Below are 19284 nucleotides of genomic sequence, written 5' to 3' on the forward strand. Positions count from 1 at the left end.
GGACTTCTGTGGGCTGCCCCAGCACCCAGGCAAGTGCCCTGTCTTGGGGGCCGCCCAGCTGCTGTGTTAGCAGCACGATGGCAGTTCTTTAATTAGACCAAGCAGGGTTTTCTCGGCCGGGGGTGGGAGGAGGTGTGTGGGTCTATTGGGGGAAACTAGGTCACCTGAAAACCAGCAGTCAAGAGGGAGGTGTCCCGGAGTCCCAGCTCTAGGGAATCCAGAGGGGCGAGGCAGGAGGGGCTGGCAGGGAGAGCAAAGTCAGAGGAAAATGTGCTCTGGCCCCTTTTACTGGCCCTTGGGAGGCATTGTCCTCCCCTTGCTCCAGGGGGCTGGGCAACTGCCCTTAATTCTGTTCTCCGGAGCTGCCCTAGCCAGGGAGGGCACTGCAGTGAAATGAGTGCCTTCCGTCTGCCTGGGGCTGATCCCATCCATCCAGCGGTTAGGGACTGTACCTGTCTTTTGCCCTGCTGTACCCCTAGCCGTCAGCACAGTCCCGGCACGGGAGAGATACCCAGGAAATATTTGTCAGGGGAAATCATGAGTTCACGTGAATGCTTTTCTTATAAAACTGTGATCATTGACGATCACTCGCCAGGTAGATTTCCCAAACGCCAATCACTGACAATTTTTGCCAACATTGAATACCATCCTCATTTCATATCTTTGGCTACCAGCTTGCTAGCTTTCCGCCGAAGTAGACTTATTAAAAAGGCAATTTTATTTTATGTCACTGCCATAAAGAAACAGTAACTGTGAAAACAAATCCACAGAAAACAAAGCAATGTTTTTTGCATTCTATCCTGGAGGCTAGGAGCGTGAGGCCCGCTTTTTCTTTGTTTCCCAGGGAGATTGACTGGGTTATAATGACGTTTAAGGTCTATAAGTACCAAACTGATGCTTTCTTCTGGAGAAAATCTGATAGATTAACAAAGAAGAAGAGAAGTTGCTTTTTCTGTAAGTCTGTCTTATGTTAAATCTTGTCCCATACTTTTGAAAATTTCCTTGGAGTGGATTCTCTTTCCATACTTCAGGAAGCACTTGGCTGAGATGATGACTGGGAGTCCTTTGAAAAGGATTGAGTGCTTTAATTAACAGGACAAGTGATTGGTATGCTTCTCATCTTTAGTCCTGGCAGGTTTTTGGTACCTCTCGCTTAGTAGGTGATCAGTAAACACTCAATATTGCAAAAAGGAGCCACTGTGTACAGAATGTTCAGGCCAAAAGCAACCTTGTGGCGATCTGACAAAAGGGCAAACTGTGTTCTCCAGTGAGTGATGGAGAATCTGGCGTCTCCTGAGACCACAAGCCCCCTGTTGAACTGTTTCTGGCTGGCTCTGGAGGACAGGGACAAAGCACTGCGCACCTCCCCCCCCCCCCCAACCTTGGGTCCTGTTCTGCCCTGGGGACATACTAGACTCTCTTTCCTTTCTTTCTGCCTAGTTGGAGACTGCTGTCTCATTCTGCCGAAGACGGGGCTTGCGAACTCAGATGACCACAGGAGCTGGCAAAGTGATGCCAATTAGTGAAGGAGGTCAGGTGGGGTGGCGGGGGCTGGGTAGCATCCCCACCTGAACGGGACAGTCCTCCTCTGCATCTGCAGATTGCTACCCTATGAGCCCCATGTGGCCGGGTGCTGAGATGGTCTCAGAAAACCTGAAGATCCCATTTTGGATATTAAAGCTTCAAGCTGTAAACCTTAGCAACGCATTACAATGTGGTAAACCATGGTGTGGTCCAACACCCACCCAACCAGCCAGCCAAACATGATGTGGACTGGGGGCTTCCTGGTGAAGTCTGGGCCCTCGCCACAAATTACTCCCCACTGCCCCTTCCGTTCTTTCTGGGCTGGGCAGCCCCATTCTCCTCAAGCCATGACTGTGGGCGGTGGTTCCTAGAATTCCATGGTGGATGGGATGCATCCCTCTGCATGCCTTTAAACATTGCCAAGCTCCCTCTCAGCCTGTATCTGTCCCATTCATCTGGTGAACTCCTCCTCCTCCTAATTTTTCCTTTAATTTTAATGTTTATTTATTTTTGAGAGGGACAGAGTGTGAGCAGGGGAGGGACAGAGAGAGAGGGAGACACAGAATTGGAAGCAGGCTCCAGGCTCTGAGCTGTCAGCACAGAGACAGGTGGGGCCTGAACTCACAAACCCTGAGATGGAGACCTGAGCCAAAGTCAGATGCTTAACTGACTGAGCCACCCAGGTGCCCCCTCCTTCTCCTCCTTATTTTTAATGGTTGTCCTTTGCTCTGGAGAGCCTTCCTCATAACCCCAGGCAAACTGGCTTTTCCATTTTCTAGCTAGGATGTGATGCTAGGTGAATTACTTAATCTCTCTGTCCCTCAATTTGCTTATCTGTGAAATGGGGATGATGATACTACCTACCTCATTAGATTGCCAGGGGGATTAAAAGAATTTGTAGATATACTGGTAGACAGACAGAAGACAGACAGACTGGGGTTTCCTAGCAGGTAGAGCTAGTCCGTGATCCATCTCTGAAACAGGGCACAGAGCCCGTATGCATTCAATGTTTGATCACTTGAGGAAATGGGGAGAAGTGAATATGTGGTCCTTCTTTCTGACCATCATGATGATATGATAGGCTTGTGAATACAGCTCTTCTGAAGTCCTCGCTTTTGAAAAAGGCAACCAAAAATATCTATCTAAATGGCTAAAATACAAAAACAATGACAACACTAAATGCTGGCAGAGAAACTGGATCGCTCATACATTGCTGGTGGGAAGGAAAATTGGTACCGTCACTCTGGAAAAACAGTTTGACAGTTTTTTAAAAATAAAACTAATTATGTCATTACCATATGGGCCAGCAGCTGTACTCTGGGGCATTTGCTCCAAAGAAGTGAAAACTTGTATTCACGCAAAGCTTGCACACGAATGTGATAGCCCCACACTGGAAACAGCCCGGACATTCTTTGGTGAGTGGTTAAGCACATCGTGGTACATCCGCACAATGGAATCTTACTCAGCGATAAAGAGGAATGAATTATGGTACACGCAGCAGCTTGGGAATCTCAAGGGAATGATGCTGAGTGAAAAAGTCAGTCCCAAAAGGTTACCTGCTGTCTGGCTCTATTTACAGAACATTTTCCAAGTGACAAAATTCTAGATATGGGGACCAGGTTAGTGATTGCCAAGGGCAAGGACGGGAGTGCTTTGAGAAGGTGGGGTTAGGGATCCTTGGGTCAAGGCATCATTCATACCTTGACCACGGTGGTGGACACAAACCTACACGTATGATGAAACTGTAAAACTAAACACACACAAACGAGTACCTGTAAAACCACGAATTTTTTTTAAAGCTTATTTATTTTGAGAGAGAGAGAGAGCACACGCAAGTGTGCGTGCACAAATGGGGGAGGGGCAGAGAGCGTAGAAGAGAGAGAATCCCAAGACTTGGACTTGAACTCATGAAACCGTGAGCTCATGACCTGAGCGGGAATCAAGAGTAGGACGCTTAACCCACTGAGCCACCCAGGCGCCCCAAACCAGGGAATTCTAAATAGATTGACAGATTGTATCAGTGTCAGGTTCCTGGTTGTGATATTGTACCATGATAGTTTTGCAGGATGCTATCACTGGGATAAACTAGGTAAACGTTGCATGTTATTTGCTACAACCACACGTGCACCTACAGTATCTCAAAAATTTTAGTAAATTACTTTAAAAAGCATTGCAAGGTGGGTGCCTGGGTGGCTCAGTCGTTAGGCATCTGACTTTGGGTTCAGGTCATGATCTCACAGTTGCTGAGTTCGAGTCCCACATCAGGTGAGCACCAGCCCCGCTTCAGGTGAGCATGAGCCCTGCTTGGGGTGGGCTTGCACCCCACTTCTGATGAGCTCCAGCCCTGATTCAGGTAAAAAGATTTGGGTAAAAACATGAGCCCAAGGTGAGCCCCCTTCTCTCTCTCGCCCCTCCCCCTCACTCGCACCCTCTCTCTCCTTAAAAAAATACAATACAATACAATACAATACAATACAATACAATACAATACAATACAGTACAATACAATACAATACAATACAATACAGCATTGCATGGTATTCAAACCAAAACAAAAAGTAACCAAAGGCGGCTGGCCTGCAGTTTTTTAGATGAGCCTTGCCTTCAGCTTCTGTTTACATTTGAATTGGGTTTACTCCACCCTGAAGGCTTTTGCCTTTTGAGCCTGGCCAAGCCAGCCCCTTCCCCATTTCCTTGTGTACCCTCCAGTCTGGGAGCTGGGAGGGACCCAGAGAAAAATCTGAATCCAACCTGACCTCCCAAGAAAGGGTCTGGGCTAGGGCTGAAGCGTCTTTATCCTCTGGAGGATGGGCAGCCGGGGAGTGGAACACAGAACCCAGAAGATCAGCAATTACTTCCTGAAGGCCAAGGCCATCCTGAACCCTTGGGACCAGCAGGCATTAACACATTAGGCAAATGCAGACCGGTGCCAGTCTTTGTTCATTATCCCGTAATTATCCACCAGCCTTGCTGTGGGTTCCTAGCTGGGCTGGCTGCATTTACGTCTCTCTGCTCTTCCTCCAAGCTGTTTCTCTTTGCTGTTAGGTGTAGAACTTTTCTGGTCAGCTCTTTCTATTCCTATCTACTCTGGGAGGTGGACACAACATTAGAGAGGTGGGAAAAGAGGCTTAAAGAGGTGCAGGTGACTGTGCCAAGACCCTTTCTTTCCCTGTGTGTGTGAGAGCCCATAGGGTCTGTGCTGAATGAGCGACAGGGACCAGTTGGAATCGGACTGAAATTTTGTCGACTTCATGTTGTCCAGCGATCTATGAGAGACAGATGGGTGATTTGTTTATTAAAATTTTTTTTGTTTATTTATTCTGAGAGAGCATGCAAGCGAGGGAGGGGCAGAGAGCAAGGGAGAGACAGAATCCCAAGCAGGCTCCTAGCTGTCAGCCTGGAGCCCAGTGTGGGGCTCAAACCCACAAACTGTGAGATCATGACCTGAGCTGAAACCAAGAGTCGGAGGCATAACTGGACTGAGCCATCCCGGCGCCCCGCAAAAAGTGTGATTAAAAAATATTTTTAAGGTCATCCAAAGAAGAAAACATGAAGATTTTCTAAGATTTTCTAGGCCCCTGTAGTTAGGCAATTACCAAACTTTTTGGTCTTCGGACGCTTTTATGCTCTTAAGATTAAGGATCTCCAAGAGATTTTGTTTTTGTGGATTATATCTGCCCGTACTTACCATAGCAAAAATTAATACCGAGAAACATAAAATATGGTATTAATTCCTTTAAAAATAACAATAACTCCCTTATATGTTACAACAGTATAATAACCTTCTATGTAATAACAACACAACCCCCCAAATTCGTAATTATGTGGCCTGATGGCGTAATCACGTAGCAAAGGCTACAGTAGTAATCATATCGCGTAGGTAAGCGTATCAAGTCATTGCTCTGTGCCTTAGACTTACACAAGGCTACAGGCCAATTATATCTCAACTTTAAACAGATGAATAAAAGAGAAAAAGCAAGCGTTTTGGGCCCGGGGAGAGTGAGCGACACCCTCTGATCCGCGTGCCTCTGTGTCTCTCTCCCCGCACAGGCCCCCAGCATGCGGCCCCAGCGCCGCCGGAGCCTGCGCGCTCCCCTCGCACCCGGCGCCCCGCGCTAGCGCCCCGCCGCCGCCGGGGGTGTGGGGAGGCGCCAAGGCCATGGCCAGCCACGTGGACCTGCTGACCGAGCTGCAGCTGCTGGAGAAGGTGCCCACGCTGGAGCGGCTGCGCGCCGCGCAGAAGCGCCGGGCGCAGCAGCTGAAGAAGTGGGCGCAGTACGAGCAGGACCTGCAGCACCGCAAGCGCAAGCACGAGCGGAAGCGCAGCGCGGGCGGCCGGCGGAAGAAGGTGTCCTTCGAGGCCAGCGTGGCCCTGCTGGAGGCGTCCCTGAGGAACGACGCCGAGGAAGGTAGGCCCTCCCGTCCTCGGCACCCCTACCCCCACCCCGGGCGCCTCCTCCTCCGGGCTGGCCTCCTGGGCTGCGCCGCGGAGGGGTGCGGTGCGGGCTGGGTCTGGCCCACTCCCAAGTTTGGGCAGCCCCGCACAGGCGAGCAGGGGCGCTTACCCTGCGGGGCTCTGAATTATCTTAGCCTTTTTTTTTTTTTTTAAACAAGAATGCTAGCCTTTGGCTAATGAATACCATACTAATTTCCCTTCCCTCCTGTGAATGTTTACCGACAGCCCCAAAAGCCCCGAGCCTTACTATTCCACTTGTGGCCAACCAATTGGATCTGGTCTTGCTCTTCCAGGAGCGTGATACTCAGAGGCTCTTGCGTTTCTTGAGCCCGGCTTGGGCGCCACACCACCGTACGGGGCGCTGCGTGTGCTGTTGAGTTTGGGCCGGCCTTGGCTGCGGACCTGGGTGGGTGCAGGGTGGGTGGCTAATAGCACAGGCCAGCAGTCAGACTGCCCTTGCTTCTGAAGCTGGCTTTGTCGTCGGTCATTCCCGGGGTGACTCTGGCCAGTAGGCGGATCACCTCGGCTCCCTGTACTTTAGTTCCCACCTCTGCAAAATGGGGATAAATACGAGTATCCACCTCAAGGGCTTGCGGTGAGCATGAAATTAGGTAATACCTCTGAGTTCTTGGGCACGAATGGTCCCTCATACTGTGTGAGTAGTTACTAGTATATTTCGTTTTATTAAGTTATGACTATAGTTTATTTCATTATATTTATATAATGAATATATGCTATATACATATTTGTGTATATATATATAAAACATTTGCCTAATATAACATTTATATATAGGTAATTGTGTGTATACACAGAGTGTTCGTAAAGTCTGGAAATGGACAGTATGTACAATGTTGTCTAGGACACTCACTATATAAAGCGAACATATAACTGGACATGAACACATATATTCACACACTCATGGAATCCGTTTCCAGATTTTATGGATACCCCGTACTTGTTACATTTACTTAATTATGTTATTATATGTCCCTGGATCCAGGTATCATGATACTCTAAAGGCAGGTGTAATAAACACCCATTTTACAGATAGGGAAACTGAGACCCAGAGAGGTTCAGAGCCTTGACCAAGGTGGTAGAGCTGGGACCAGAAACCACAGGATTCAAGTTGCTGTCGATGGTCTCATGGCCTCGGGGGTTTGTTTCCCGTTATAGGAATGTTTGGAGGACCCATGATTTTACCAAAGCTCTCTTCCCCGAACGGGCCCCGCGGGGTCCTTGTGCAGCTGAGGTGTGTGTATGTGTCCTGTGCTCCCCTCGGCGGACCCCAGTCCCCTCCTGTACAGGAGCCCTTTCTGGCTGTCCCCGGAGAGGCCTAGCCATGCTTCCTGGGTCCCTCTGGCCTCCTGCCTCTGCACCCCCTCCGGACGCGTGGTGCTAGAGCGGTTGTTGAAAGACGGATGACACTTTCTGCGCTAGAGGGTGTTGGGTGTTTTGCACATCGCTCCTCAGGTTCTAGCACCTTCTGAGAAGCACGATCCCACTTCTGCCCCGGCTACAGTGTTCTGGGAACTGAGCAGAAACATTCCCGGAACCACTCAGCTGGAAACAGCACAGCCGAGAGCCTGGGGTGAGCAGCCTCCGAGAGAGAGAGAGAGAGAGAGAGAGAGAGAGAGAGAGGCAGGCTTGAAATGTCGGGCTCAGGGGACCTGCCCTGCGAAGCTCCTTCCTCCACGAGATTTGCCAGGTGACGTGGCAGGACCCATCCTGCTCAGTGGGCGGCACATCAGTGATGTCTAATTTTTGTCGTGGGCGGCGGTTCATCAGCTCCTCTTTTGCCACTCATCTTTTCCCCCCTCTTTCCCTGACAAAGCCCCGGTCCCCTCCCTGAAGGGACTTTGTGAGCTGGCTGTCAGCTGCTCCAGCATGTCATCGCCTCCCCGGCCCCAGCGTGGGCCCCACACCCTGACAGACCCCCACGCGCGCTGGTGAGAAGGAGCCCTGGGCTCGGGGCCAGGGCCGCAGCCCCCCCTTGGCCTTGCGTGTGATCCTGAGTGGCTGTTTCACCTCTCTGGGTCGTTTCTGGATCTGGAAAAGGGAGTTTTGAACCTTGTCCTCAAGGGGGTGTGGCAAGAATCAGACAAGATGCTGAATGTGACAGCTCTCTGAGAAGTGGCGCTGAAGGCGGCACCAGTGTGGTGAGCCTTTTAATATGCCTTTCCTCTGTTTCTTTTAACACACTTTTTAAATAACCCAAATATCCATAAACACATTCTTCTTCTAAAACTCAACACAGAGGCATACAGAGCCGAGGGTCCCTCCCTCCACCCCTCCTTTCTTTTTGTTACTCTCATGTGCTTCCTTCCAGGAGTTTTTCTTACTTGCCTATTTGTAGACTTGGAGAAATAGAGAGACTGCCGGGGGAGGGGGGGGGTTGTTTTTGTTTTTAATGCTTCTTTATGTTTGAGAGAAAAGAGAGACAGAGTATGAGTGAGGGAGGGGCAGAGAGAGAGAGAGGGAGACACAGAATCCAAAGCAGCTCCAGGCTCTGAGCTGTCAGCACAGAGTCTGACGCGGGGCTTGAATGCATGAACCGTGAGATCGTGACCTGAGCTGAAGTCGGACGTGTTACCCCAGGAGCCCATTTCTGTTTTGTTTTTATGCAAATGATGACACACCGGATACATTACTTTGCAGTTTGTTTTTCACCCAACAACGTGTCTTAGAGGTGTTTTCGTGCCCGTGCCCTGGAATAATAGATCTGTATTATCCTTTTTAACTGCTGTGTAGTATTCTGTGGTATGGCTTCACCAGAATTTTTTTTTTTTTAATGTTTTATTTATTTCTGAGAGAGAGAGAGAGAGAGAGAGAGAGAGACAGTGTGAGCAGGGGAGGGTCAGAGAGAGAGGGAGACACAGAACCTGAAACAGGCTCCAGGCTCTAAGCTAGCCGTCAGCACAGAGCCCGATGCGGGGCTCGAACCCACAAACCGTGAGATCATGACCTGAGCCGAAGTCAGACGCTTAACCGACTGAGCCACCCAGGCGCCCCGGCTTCCTCAGAATTTTTGAGCTGGTTCTTTATCGATAGGCACGGAGGCTTCTTCAATAGTTTTGCTTTTGCGCAAGTGGACGTTTTGTGCACACAGCCGGATGTTTATCAGGGACAGATGTGGGACAGTAGAAGAGCTGGAGACAAGGATATGTGTATTCAATTTGAAAGAGCGAAGCGCTGGCCCCCGGGGCCCGCCAAGGGCGGGGGGAGGGCCAGGGAACTGTGTGCTGTGGCGGCTGTGGGGTGGCCGGGAGGTCCCCCGGGGTCCTCAGGCGGCTGGCTTTGGGCAGGGGTGTGAAGCTTCCATCAGTCAGCAGGCAGCCTGGCCCCGGGCTGCGCTCAGCTCCCTGGCAGCGTGACAGAGCGATGGTGCCTGCGTGCTGGTGGAGCTGGTGTTGGGGAGGCTGCAGGGGCGTTAGCTCGCAGCGCGATGGGAGTGGGGGTGGCAGCGCCCCCGCTCCCTTGAGCTCACAGCAGCGGCTGAGTCAACCTCCTCCACCTGCCAGGGCAATGTGAATCGACCCAGAGAAAGGCAGCGCTGGGGAGGGACTCCCTGTATTTCCTTCTCTGGCTCTGCGTTGCCTTCAGGCTAACGTCTGGGCGACCAGGGACCCTCCTTGGCCTGGGGCTTGCCTGAACCCACCCTCAGGTGCCCACTGCCCAGCATCAGCCCGTGCTCCAGCCGTCTCCAGCCCCGCTTCCTCCTCTACCCACTGTCTTCTCTTACCTACCTGCCTGTGTATATGCAGTTCCCTCTGTCTGGAACATTCTTTCCCCTGACTCCTGTAACCTTAGGGGCTAGGTCGTGAGTGGCATTCTTGGGGAGCTGTCTGTGAGCCTCCTCTGCAGCCCACCCCGTCACCAGTTAGAGCAGCAACTCAATACACAGCTGGTGTTTACTGGGAGGCTGTGCAGTGTCGTGGCGAGGGGCAAGCACTCCAGAGCGAGTTCTCCAGGATTCACATTCCAGCTCTGCCATGTCCTGGCTGTGCAGCCTCAGGAAGCTTCCTAAACTTCTGGGGCCTCAGTTTCCCCACTGTGAAAATGAAGATGATCTAATACACCTACCTCAGAAAGTTGTTCTGGGGTTAGGACGCCTGGGTGGCGGTTGAGCATCTAACTTCGGCTCAGGTCACGATCTCACGTTTTGTGAGTTTGAGCCCCGCGTCGGGCTCTGTGCTGACAGCTCAGAGCCTGGAGCCTGCTTCGCTTACTGTGTCTTCCTCTCTCTCTGCCCCTCCCCTGCTTGTGCTCTGTCTCTCAAAAATAAATAAAAATGTTAAAAAAAAAAAAAAAAGAAGAAAGTTGTTCTGGGGTTAAATCGGCTTTACTGAATCTGGAGTGGTATGTTAGGGCGTAGATAGGTGCTATAAATTGTTGCAGCTCTGCGTGATGTACGGTCTACACTTACATAATCCGTTGCTAGTATATACACTGATCATCATCATTACAATTATTTATTGAGTGCTTATTTTGAATCAGACATTATCTCAGTGCATCCTCACAACAGCCCCCTGAGGTAGAGAGTCAAATCCCATTTCTTAAAAACAGCCCTTTTGAGTTTTAATTTACATATCACGGAACTTGCCCATTTTAAAGTGTACAATTTAGTGACTTTCAGTACATTTACAGAGTTATGCACTCATCACCACGTCCCGATTTTTGAACATTCCCTCACCCCAAAAAGAAACTCTGCACCCATTTGTAGTCACTCCTGGTTCCCACCCTTTGTCCCCAGTCCTAGGCAATCACTAATCTGTTTTCTGCCTCTGTATCTTGCCTTTTCTGGAATGTTCCACGTACATGGACTCACCCAATATGTGATCTTTTGCGATTGGCTTGTTGTTTCATTTAGAGTCCTGTTTTCAGGGTGCTTTCAGGTCGTGACATGTATCAGGCATATATTTTTTTCTTTTATCGCCCCATAGTATTCCATCGTATGGATCCGCCGCATTTTGTTTAGCCGTTCACTGGCTGAGGAATATTTGGACAGCTTCCATCTTGAGTTCTGATGAATAATGCTGCTAAGAACATTTGTGTGCAAGTCTTTGTGCGGATCTGTTTTTATTTCTCTTGGGTGGTTACCTGGGAATGGAATTGCTGGGTCCTTTGGCAAACTTCCGTTTAACGGTTAGGAAACCGCTAACCTGTGTTCCAAAGTGGTCGCGCCATTTTGCATTTTCAAGTCTCATTTTCCAGATGAGGACATCGGAGCCCTGAGAGCTGGCTCTGGCACTTGCCAAAGATCGCCTAGGTTTTTAGGGTCAGACCTGGGACTCGAACCCAGATCTGGTGTCTCCAAAGCCCGTGTGGTCCTGGCATCTCCCGCTTTGGATTTTCCCAAGGCAATGAGAGAACCACTTCCCCGTCATTCTGGTCTGTCTCTCCTGGGGCCTTAAGGCCCTGCTGCTTCTGCGGACCTCTTGGGCCCTTTGGATTGGAGGGGTCCCTGGCCAAGCTCTTCACCCCTAGCTGTCACCTTTTTCGTGGCCACACGAGCGAGCCTCTCTCGAAACCACCGAACATTTGTTAAGTTGTTGGGGCTTCTGTTCTTCTCTCCGAATGTGCAGGATTTTCTTTATGGAAACTCTGTTAACATTCCCAAAAAAGTTTGAGTGATTCTTCTATAGCCTAATTTTAACTCTTTAACTGTTTTTCTCACGGTAAAGGTTTTCAAACTTTTTTTCTTAGGCAATGGAAACTTTTTGTGTGAAGTTATGCAGAAACTCAATATGTAAAATGAGTGGAAGAGCTAGTCTGGCTGAAGTTGTGGGGGGCGGGGGGGCAGGTGTCGTGGCTACTGGACCTTCACCCACCACCGCCCCCCAGACCTCTCCGCTGCACGCAGGGGCGCTGGCCGACACCTGGGCTCTGCAGGCTGTGCTTAAACGGTCGACTCAGCCAAAGGAAACGCACATCTGATTTTCACTTTTGATGACTTTGAAAGGGGAAGTTTCTTTTCTCTTAATTGTAAAAATCGTTCATCCTTGCTGTAGGAAAATGTTGAAGTACAGAAAAAAAAACCATTAAGAAAATAAAATCAAGATACCTAAAACCGCAACAGCTATCAATAATATTTTGGTATTTTTCTATTACTCAGGGCCCTGATAGGAAAGAAATGGTGCCCTCACATGGGGTAGTTTGAGAAAAGTTTAATAAAGGGGCAATTTCCAAAAGGCTTAGGGCAATAGTTCTCCAACTGTTTGGTTTCAGGGCCCCTTGATATTATTAAAAACTGAGAACTCTTAAGAGGTTTTGTTCACCTGGGTTTTGTATGGATATTTACCATTAGAAATGAAAGCTGAGTAATTAAAATAAACATGTACTCATTAAGACATAAACACCAGGGCGGGGGTGCCTGGGTGTCTCAGTCGGTTAAGCATCCGACTTCAGCTCAGGTCATGATCTCGCGGTTCGTGGATTCAAGCCCCTCACTGGGCTCTGTGCTGACAGCTCAGAGCCTGGAGCCTGCTTCAGATTCTGTGTCTCCCTCTCTCTCTGACCCTCCCCTGCTCATGTTGTCTCTCTCTCTCTCTCAAAAATAAATAAAATATAAAACAAAAACAAAAACAAAAACACCAGGGTGCCTGGGTGGCTCAGTTGGTTAAGTGTCCGACTTCGGCTCACATCATGATCTCACAGTTTGTGGGTTTGAGCCCCACGTCAGGCTCTGTGCTGACAGCTCAGAGCCTGGAGTCTGTTTCAGATTCTGTGTCTCCCTCTCTCTCTGACCCTCCCCTGCTCATTCTGTCTCTCTCTCTCTCTCTCAGAAATAAATAAAACGTTAAAAAAAAAAAAAAAAAGACATAAACACCAATCCGTTATCTGTTGTACTAGTCATCTATTGCTACGTAGTACATGAGCTCAAAATTTAGCAGCTCAAGACAGTAAACATTGTCTCACACAGTTTCCATGGATCAAGAATCTGGGGGCAACTTAGCTGGGTGGTTCTAGCTTAGGGTCTCTCATAAGGTTGCAGGCACCCCAAGGCTTAATGGAGCGCGAATATCTGCCTCCAAGATGGCGCTCTCAAGTGGTCCTTGGTAGGAAGCCTCAGATTCTCACCATATAACCCTCCTCACAGGGCTGCTTGGGTGTCTTCTGAACATGGCAGCTGGCTTTCTTCAGAGTGAGTGATCCAAGAGAGCAAGGGGGAAACCACAGGCCTCTTATGATCTAGACTTTTAAGTCACGTAGCATCACTTCCGCCATATTGTGTTCATTAGAAATGATTCACTAAATCGTTCAAAGGTAGGGGGATTAGGCTTCGCCTCTTGAAGGGAGGAGAATTTGTGGACATGTTCCAAAACTACCACACGTGTTAACATAAATATTTTTATGAAAAATACTGATATTTTTCAAAACAGCAAACATAAGGTAGCCTTGTTTTATACTTTTGCAAATCTTTGTAAGGTCTGGTTTAAAAGAAGGTAGATGGATTTTTTTTTTTTTTTTTAATCTGCTTCTGCTTCACTGTGCTGTGATATATTATTTTGGTTAAAGTAAATGAAGAAAATCTTACTTCACACAGATATGTCATTGGAAAAGAGAGGAAATATTTTAATTGCCTTTTCAGATAATTGTGGATATTCCTTAATACTCAACTAAACTCAACAGGTGGTAATTTCTTTCTTATTTTATTTTATTTTTTTAGTTTATTTTTATTAGAGAGAACGATAGAGAGCAAGCAGAGGAGGGACAGAGAGGGGGAGACAGAATCCCACACAGGCTCTGCATAGCCAGTACAAAGCCCAGTGTGGGGCTCAAACTCATGAATCATGAGGTCATGACCTGAGCTAGAAGTCAAGAGTCAGATGCTTAACCAACTGAGCCACCCAGGTGTCCCAATAGATGGTAGTTTCTTGAAGATTAATTTCAATGTGGAATCTGAAACCATATGAAGTTTTAGCTTTTCTTACTTTGTTGCACTAAAATTCACTGGTGGTTTTGTATTTTGAATGGCTCTTTTACCCATACCTATTTTTTTTAATGTAATGTATTTTTTAATGTTTTTTATTTATTTCTGAGAGAGAGAGAGAGACAGCATGAGCAGGGGAGGGTCAGAGAGAGAGGGAGACACAGAATCCAAAACAGACTCCAGGCTCTGAGCTGTCAGCACAGAGCCCGACGCGGGGCTCGAACCCATGAACTGTGAGATCATGACCTGAGCTGAAGTCGGACGCTTAACCAACTGAGCCACTCAGGCGCCCCCTTTAATGTAATGTATTATCTGTTAGAAATCTTAGTTCACTTTTTTTGAGGATGTTACAGCAAAAGTATGAGCAACAAAAGGAAAAAATAAACAGGTGGGGCTATATCAAACCCAAAACCTTACCCACAGCAAAATAAACAGTCAACAAATGAAGAAGCAAATTATAGAATGGGAGAAAATATTTGCAAGCTGTATATTAGGGGTTAATATCTAGCATATATAAGGAACTCATACAACTCAATAGCAAACAACCCAAATGATCCAATTAAAAATGGGCAGAGAACCTGTATAGACATTTTCCCAAAGAAGACATGCAGATGGCCAACAGCAACATGAAAAGATGCTCAACATCACTCATCATTAGGGAAATGAAGATCAAAGCCACAATGAGATATCACTTCATTTCAGACACGGAAGAACTATAATGACTTTGTGCCCTTGGTAATGGCAAAGTAGATGGAGCAAAGAACCAAACCAAGAGAAAACCCTGGGACACCTCAGATGCTACATGCTGAGCCAAGAAGAGAATGGAGGAGACCAATAGCCATCTGTCCGGTGGAAGGCAGCTAGAATGGTGTGGCATCTCAGCAGCCGAGGGAGGCAGGCGCTTTTAGAGGAAAGGTCTGTCAGCTGAGTCAGATGTTGCTTTCAGTTCGACGGTTTTATGTTGTCTTCATACAGTCTTTGCAAAGAGATTTTTAACGACAACCTCATACTCCCTTGTCTGAATGAACCAAAATTTACGTAACCATACCTGATGATTGGATTTTCGGGTTGTTTCCAATTTTTGCTACTATAAATTATGCCATAGTGATTATCATTGTATGAAAGTATCTAGTCACAGCTTTGATTACTTTGGGTAGATTTGAGGTTCATAGATTTGTGATACAAGCATCTGGTATAATTGCGTATTTGGGGGGCGTCTGGGTGGCTCAGTCAGTTAAGCGGCCGACTTCGGCTCAGGTCATGATCTACGGTTCGTGGGTTCAAGCCCCATGTTAGGCTTTGTGCTGACAGCTAGCTCAGAGCCTGGAGCCTGCTTCGGATTCTGTGGCTCCCTCTCTCTCTGACCCTTCCCTGTTCATGCTGTCTCTCTCTCTCTCTCTCTCTTAGAAATAAATAAAAAAACATAAAAAAAATTGCATATTTGGTCCATTTTCACCTCCCCCTAGCTTGTGTGCCAGGCTTGCCTCCCCTCTGCCTTGCTCTGCCTGATGACACAGAAAGTTGACAGACTCAGTATAAGGAAAATAGTCCTATTGTCTTGATTCATATATAACTGAGAAGTTTAAGGTTTTTAAAAAAATGTTTGTTTATTTTTGAGAGAGGGAGAGAGGGAGAGAGGGAGAGAACGAGTACGGAAGGGGGCAGAGAGAGAGGGAGATACAGAGATACAGAATCCGAAGCAGGCTCTGGTCTCTGAGCTGTCAACAAGAGCCTGATGTGGGGCTCAAACCCATGAACCGTGAGATGATGACCTGAGCCGAAGTCGGACACTTAACTGACTGAGCCACCCAGGTGCCCCAAGAAGTTTAAGGTTGAATACCTGTCTATAGGCTTACTGGGCATTCATTTCTTTATTGCTCTGAGTTGTCTATTTTTTTGTGTGTCCATTTTTTCTACTAGTTTGTTTCTTTTACTTACTGATTTCAATGACTGGGTAGTATTTGTGGGCAACAGAGAAGAGAAAGGGAGGAGAGACATCATGAAAATGGAGGGGAGGATGGCAACCCTGTGTTGTTATGTGTGGTGCACTTACTTTCTCAGTGTGTGTGTGTGTGTGTGTGTGTGTGTGTGGTGTGTGTGTGTTTGCTTTAACATTTTGTTTATAGATTGTTTTTATGTAGTGAAATCTAATGATACTTGCTTTTTTTCTTCATTGTTTTGTTCTTTTATCCCTTTAAAGCAGGGGTGACAAAACTATGGGTTGAATGCCACCATCTGTTTTTGTAAATAAAGTTTTATTGGAACACAGCCACACCCAGTCATTTACATATTGTCTATGGCCACTTTCACACAACAATGACAGGTGGTTGCAACAGAGACCAGAAGACCTATAAAGGTGAAAAGCTGCCCTTGACAGAAAACATTTGCTGACTCTGGCTGTAAAGTGTTTCCTCATCCAGTGGTGTATATTAACCTACATGCTCTTCTAACTTTTTGTGGCCTTATGTAAATAAATTAGACACGTAATTCTCTTGGAACTCATTTTAGTGTAAAGTAGTAAATGAAAATCTGTCTATCGCCATGTTGCTTCTGAGGCATTATCGATTGTCCAGCGTCCTTCCCTTCCCTGTGAGTATGTGCTGCCATGCTCGTACCCTGAGCCTCATCGGTGAAGAAGGATGACTTTCTGAGCTGTTTATTGTGTTCCAGCAATCGGATTCTGTGCCAGTTACACACTGTTTTGATCCTGGCTTTCTAGTGTGGCTTAATATACGAGAGAACAAGTCCTTCTTCAAACGGCTCTTCTTTTGCAAAATGTTCTTGTTTATTTTCAGCTGTGCACGTGACATTTAAGAACTTTTGGTCAAACTTTCCCTCTAGAGCTCAAAAATAGAATTGATTAATATCATAAATGGATGGAGAGTTTTGGTTTCACAAGATGCAGAGTTCTGGAGATGGATGGGGTGGTTGTTGTACAACATTATGAATATATTTAATACCACCGAACCGGACACTTAAACAGGATTAAGATGGTAGATTTTATGTGAATTTTACCACAACAAAAAAGGGAAAACATTAAAAAACCAAAAACAACCCCCAAAATTTAGCCAGGGACTGGAGGGAGGGGAGGGGGGAAGGAAGTTATCATCTAATGGGTACAGAGCTTCCATTGGGAAGATGGAAAAAGCCGTAGGGATGGATGGTGGTGTTGGGTGCACAGTAATGTGAACGCGATTAATGCCACTGAACTGTACGCTAAAAAGTGGCTAATATGGTGAGTTGTATCTTCTGTATATTTTACCACAACTGAAAAAAATTCCTTTAGGCCAAACTGATTTCCTCCTCATGAGTTTTTTCTAAGCAGGAAAATGGCACCTTTGTCTGTTGGACAAGTATTCTTTTTTTTTTTTTTTAATATTTTTTAATGTTTATTTTTGAGAGAGAAAGACAGAGCATGACTGGGAGAGGGGCAAAGAGAGAGAGGGAGATGCAGAATCTGAAGCAGGCTCTAGACTCTGAGCTGCCAGTGCAGAGCCTGACGCAGGGCTTGAACTCACAAGACATTGAGTTGTGAGATTATGACCTGAGCTGAAGTCAGCTGCTTAACCGACTGAGCCACTCAGGTGCCCCACGAATATTCTTTTATGTCCTTTAGAAAAGCTACAGGGTTTTTTGTTACCGCATATGTCCTGTTTATTTCTTGAAAGGAAGGCTTTAAGTTTTTATATATTAATTTTGTGGAAAGCCATTCTACTGTCTCCTTTTTTTTTTCAGTAGGTTCCTTTAGGGCTTTCATGTAGAAAATAACATTTGCATATGATAAGGTTATCTGTTCATTCTGGTGTTTCATTGAGGCTGTGGTGCCCATAACCTCTGTTCCCACCTCTTTTCTCTAGGCTAACAATGTCCTGTTCTTTTTATGGACTTTTATAAGATGAGACTTTGAGATTTGTGACTGTGCTTTCCTTTGTCTATAGCTTTCCCAAAGCCTGATCTGGCGCACCGTCAGGTGAATGGAACTGTCAGTTTCCTCATTCTGGTTGAGTGTGTCTGTTAGCATGGCCCAAATTTCCATTGGCTTTTTGGTCAACTGTCAACTCATATGGTGTTTGTAAGAAACTAAACCCCCCAGTGGGCATCCCATTAGTGAAGTTACATCTTCCCCATCCTGTTCTTATGCAAGCGATTTTTTATTTTTTTATTTTTATGTATTTTGGGACAGAGAGCATGAGCAGGGGGAAAGGCATAGAGAGAGAGAGGAGAGAGAGAGAAAAAGTGAGAGAGGAGAGAGAGAGAGAGAGAGAGAGAGAGAGAGAGAGAGAATGAATGAATTCCAAGCAAGCTCCACATCTCAGCACAGAGCCCAACGAGGGGCTCAATCCCACGAACTACGAGAGCATGTCCTGAGCTGAAATCAAGAGCTGGACACTTAACCAACTGAGTCATCCAGGTGTCCCGGATGTGTTTGTTTGTTTTTTTTAAACTATCTGTTGAAGTATATTTTTCATACAGAAAAGTACAGAACAGGTTCCATTTTCATAAGTTGTGTGTGTCTATGTAACTAGTTCTCACTCTGAGAAACAGAACATCGCTGGCACCTAGAAGCCTCGTTGGACACACAGGTGATTTTCAACACTGAAGTTGAGACTCTGAATTTATCTTGTTGAATTTGGAGCCCATTATCCATCTGCTCAAATAATTTGGACTTTGAATGATATAGTAAGACTTCTGTGCTACCAGGGACAGGAAATCCAACTCAAACTAATTTAAGCACACATGGCGACAGGGGGCCACCAAAAAGTATCTCTGAGTAGATCACTGTCAGCAGGTCAAAGTGTGTATTTTGTCCTTACAGTAACCTCATTAGGAGTAATTTCCTTTCCAACAGTCTCCCCTGTTCAGCAGGTCCCAGAATTGAATCTCACTGGCTAAGATGTCTACCCCAGAGCCAATCACAGGGGCTAGAGCAGGGATGCCATGCTGTGATTGGTCTGATCTAAACCATGTGCCTGCCCCTGAAGTCAGCTCCTCCCAAAACAGGTGGCCTGACACTTGGAGCTATGTTGTACCTGCCGCAGGGAAAATTGTGATGCTGTTACCAGCAGGAGGGAAGATGGATGATGGGCAGGCCATCATTAAATACGTCCACCTTAGATGAAATATTCACCACCAGTGTCTATTCCATGCCGTTCACAAACACAATCAAATCAGCATTTGTCTTCTACCCCAGAATTGCTCAGTAGAACTTTTTCCCATGATGGAAATGCTCTGTCCATTAGGGTAGCTGCTAGTCACAAGTGGCTCTTAAGCACTTACAATGTGACTGGAGCCTAAGGAACTGAAGTTTTGATTTCATTTAATTTAAAATCATTTTAGTAGCCACCTGTAGCTAGACTGGAGGCTACTGTAT

At 46.9% G+C, this 19284-nt stretch overlaps 1 protein-coding gene across 1 annotated transcript in view; it reads left to right on the forward strand.

Annotated features, from left to right (window-relative positions):
- PPP1R16B (protein phosphatase 1 regulatory subunit 16B) overlaps positions 1–19284 on the forward strand; it is a 101333-nt gene that overhangs the window by 22118 nt on the left and 59931 nt on the right. Inside the window, exon 2 of the mRNA XM_039227169.1 lies at positions 5575–5933. Within this exon, the coding sequence (XP_039083100.1) occupies positions 5684–5933 (250 nt within the window). The 5' untranslated portion in view covers positions 5575–5683. The remainder of the gene's footprint in view (positions 1–5574; positions 5934–19284) is intronic.

The sequence above is a fragment of the Hyaena hyaena genome, unplaced genomic scaffold (assembly GCF_003009895.1).
Source record: "Hyaena hyaena isolate Hyena2069 unplaced genomic scaffold, ASM300989v1 scaffold_25, whole genome shotgun sequence".
Classification (NCBI taxonomy): Eukaryota; Metazoa; Chordata; class Mammalia; order Carnivora; family Hyaenidae; genus Hyaena; species Hyaena hyaena.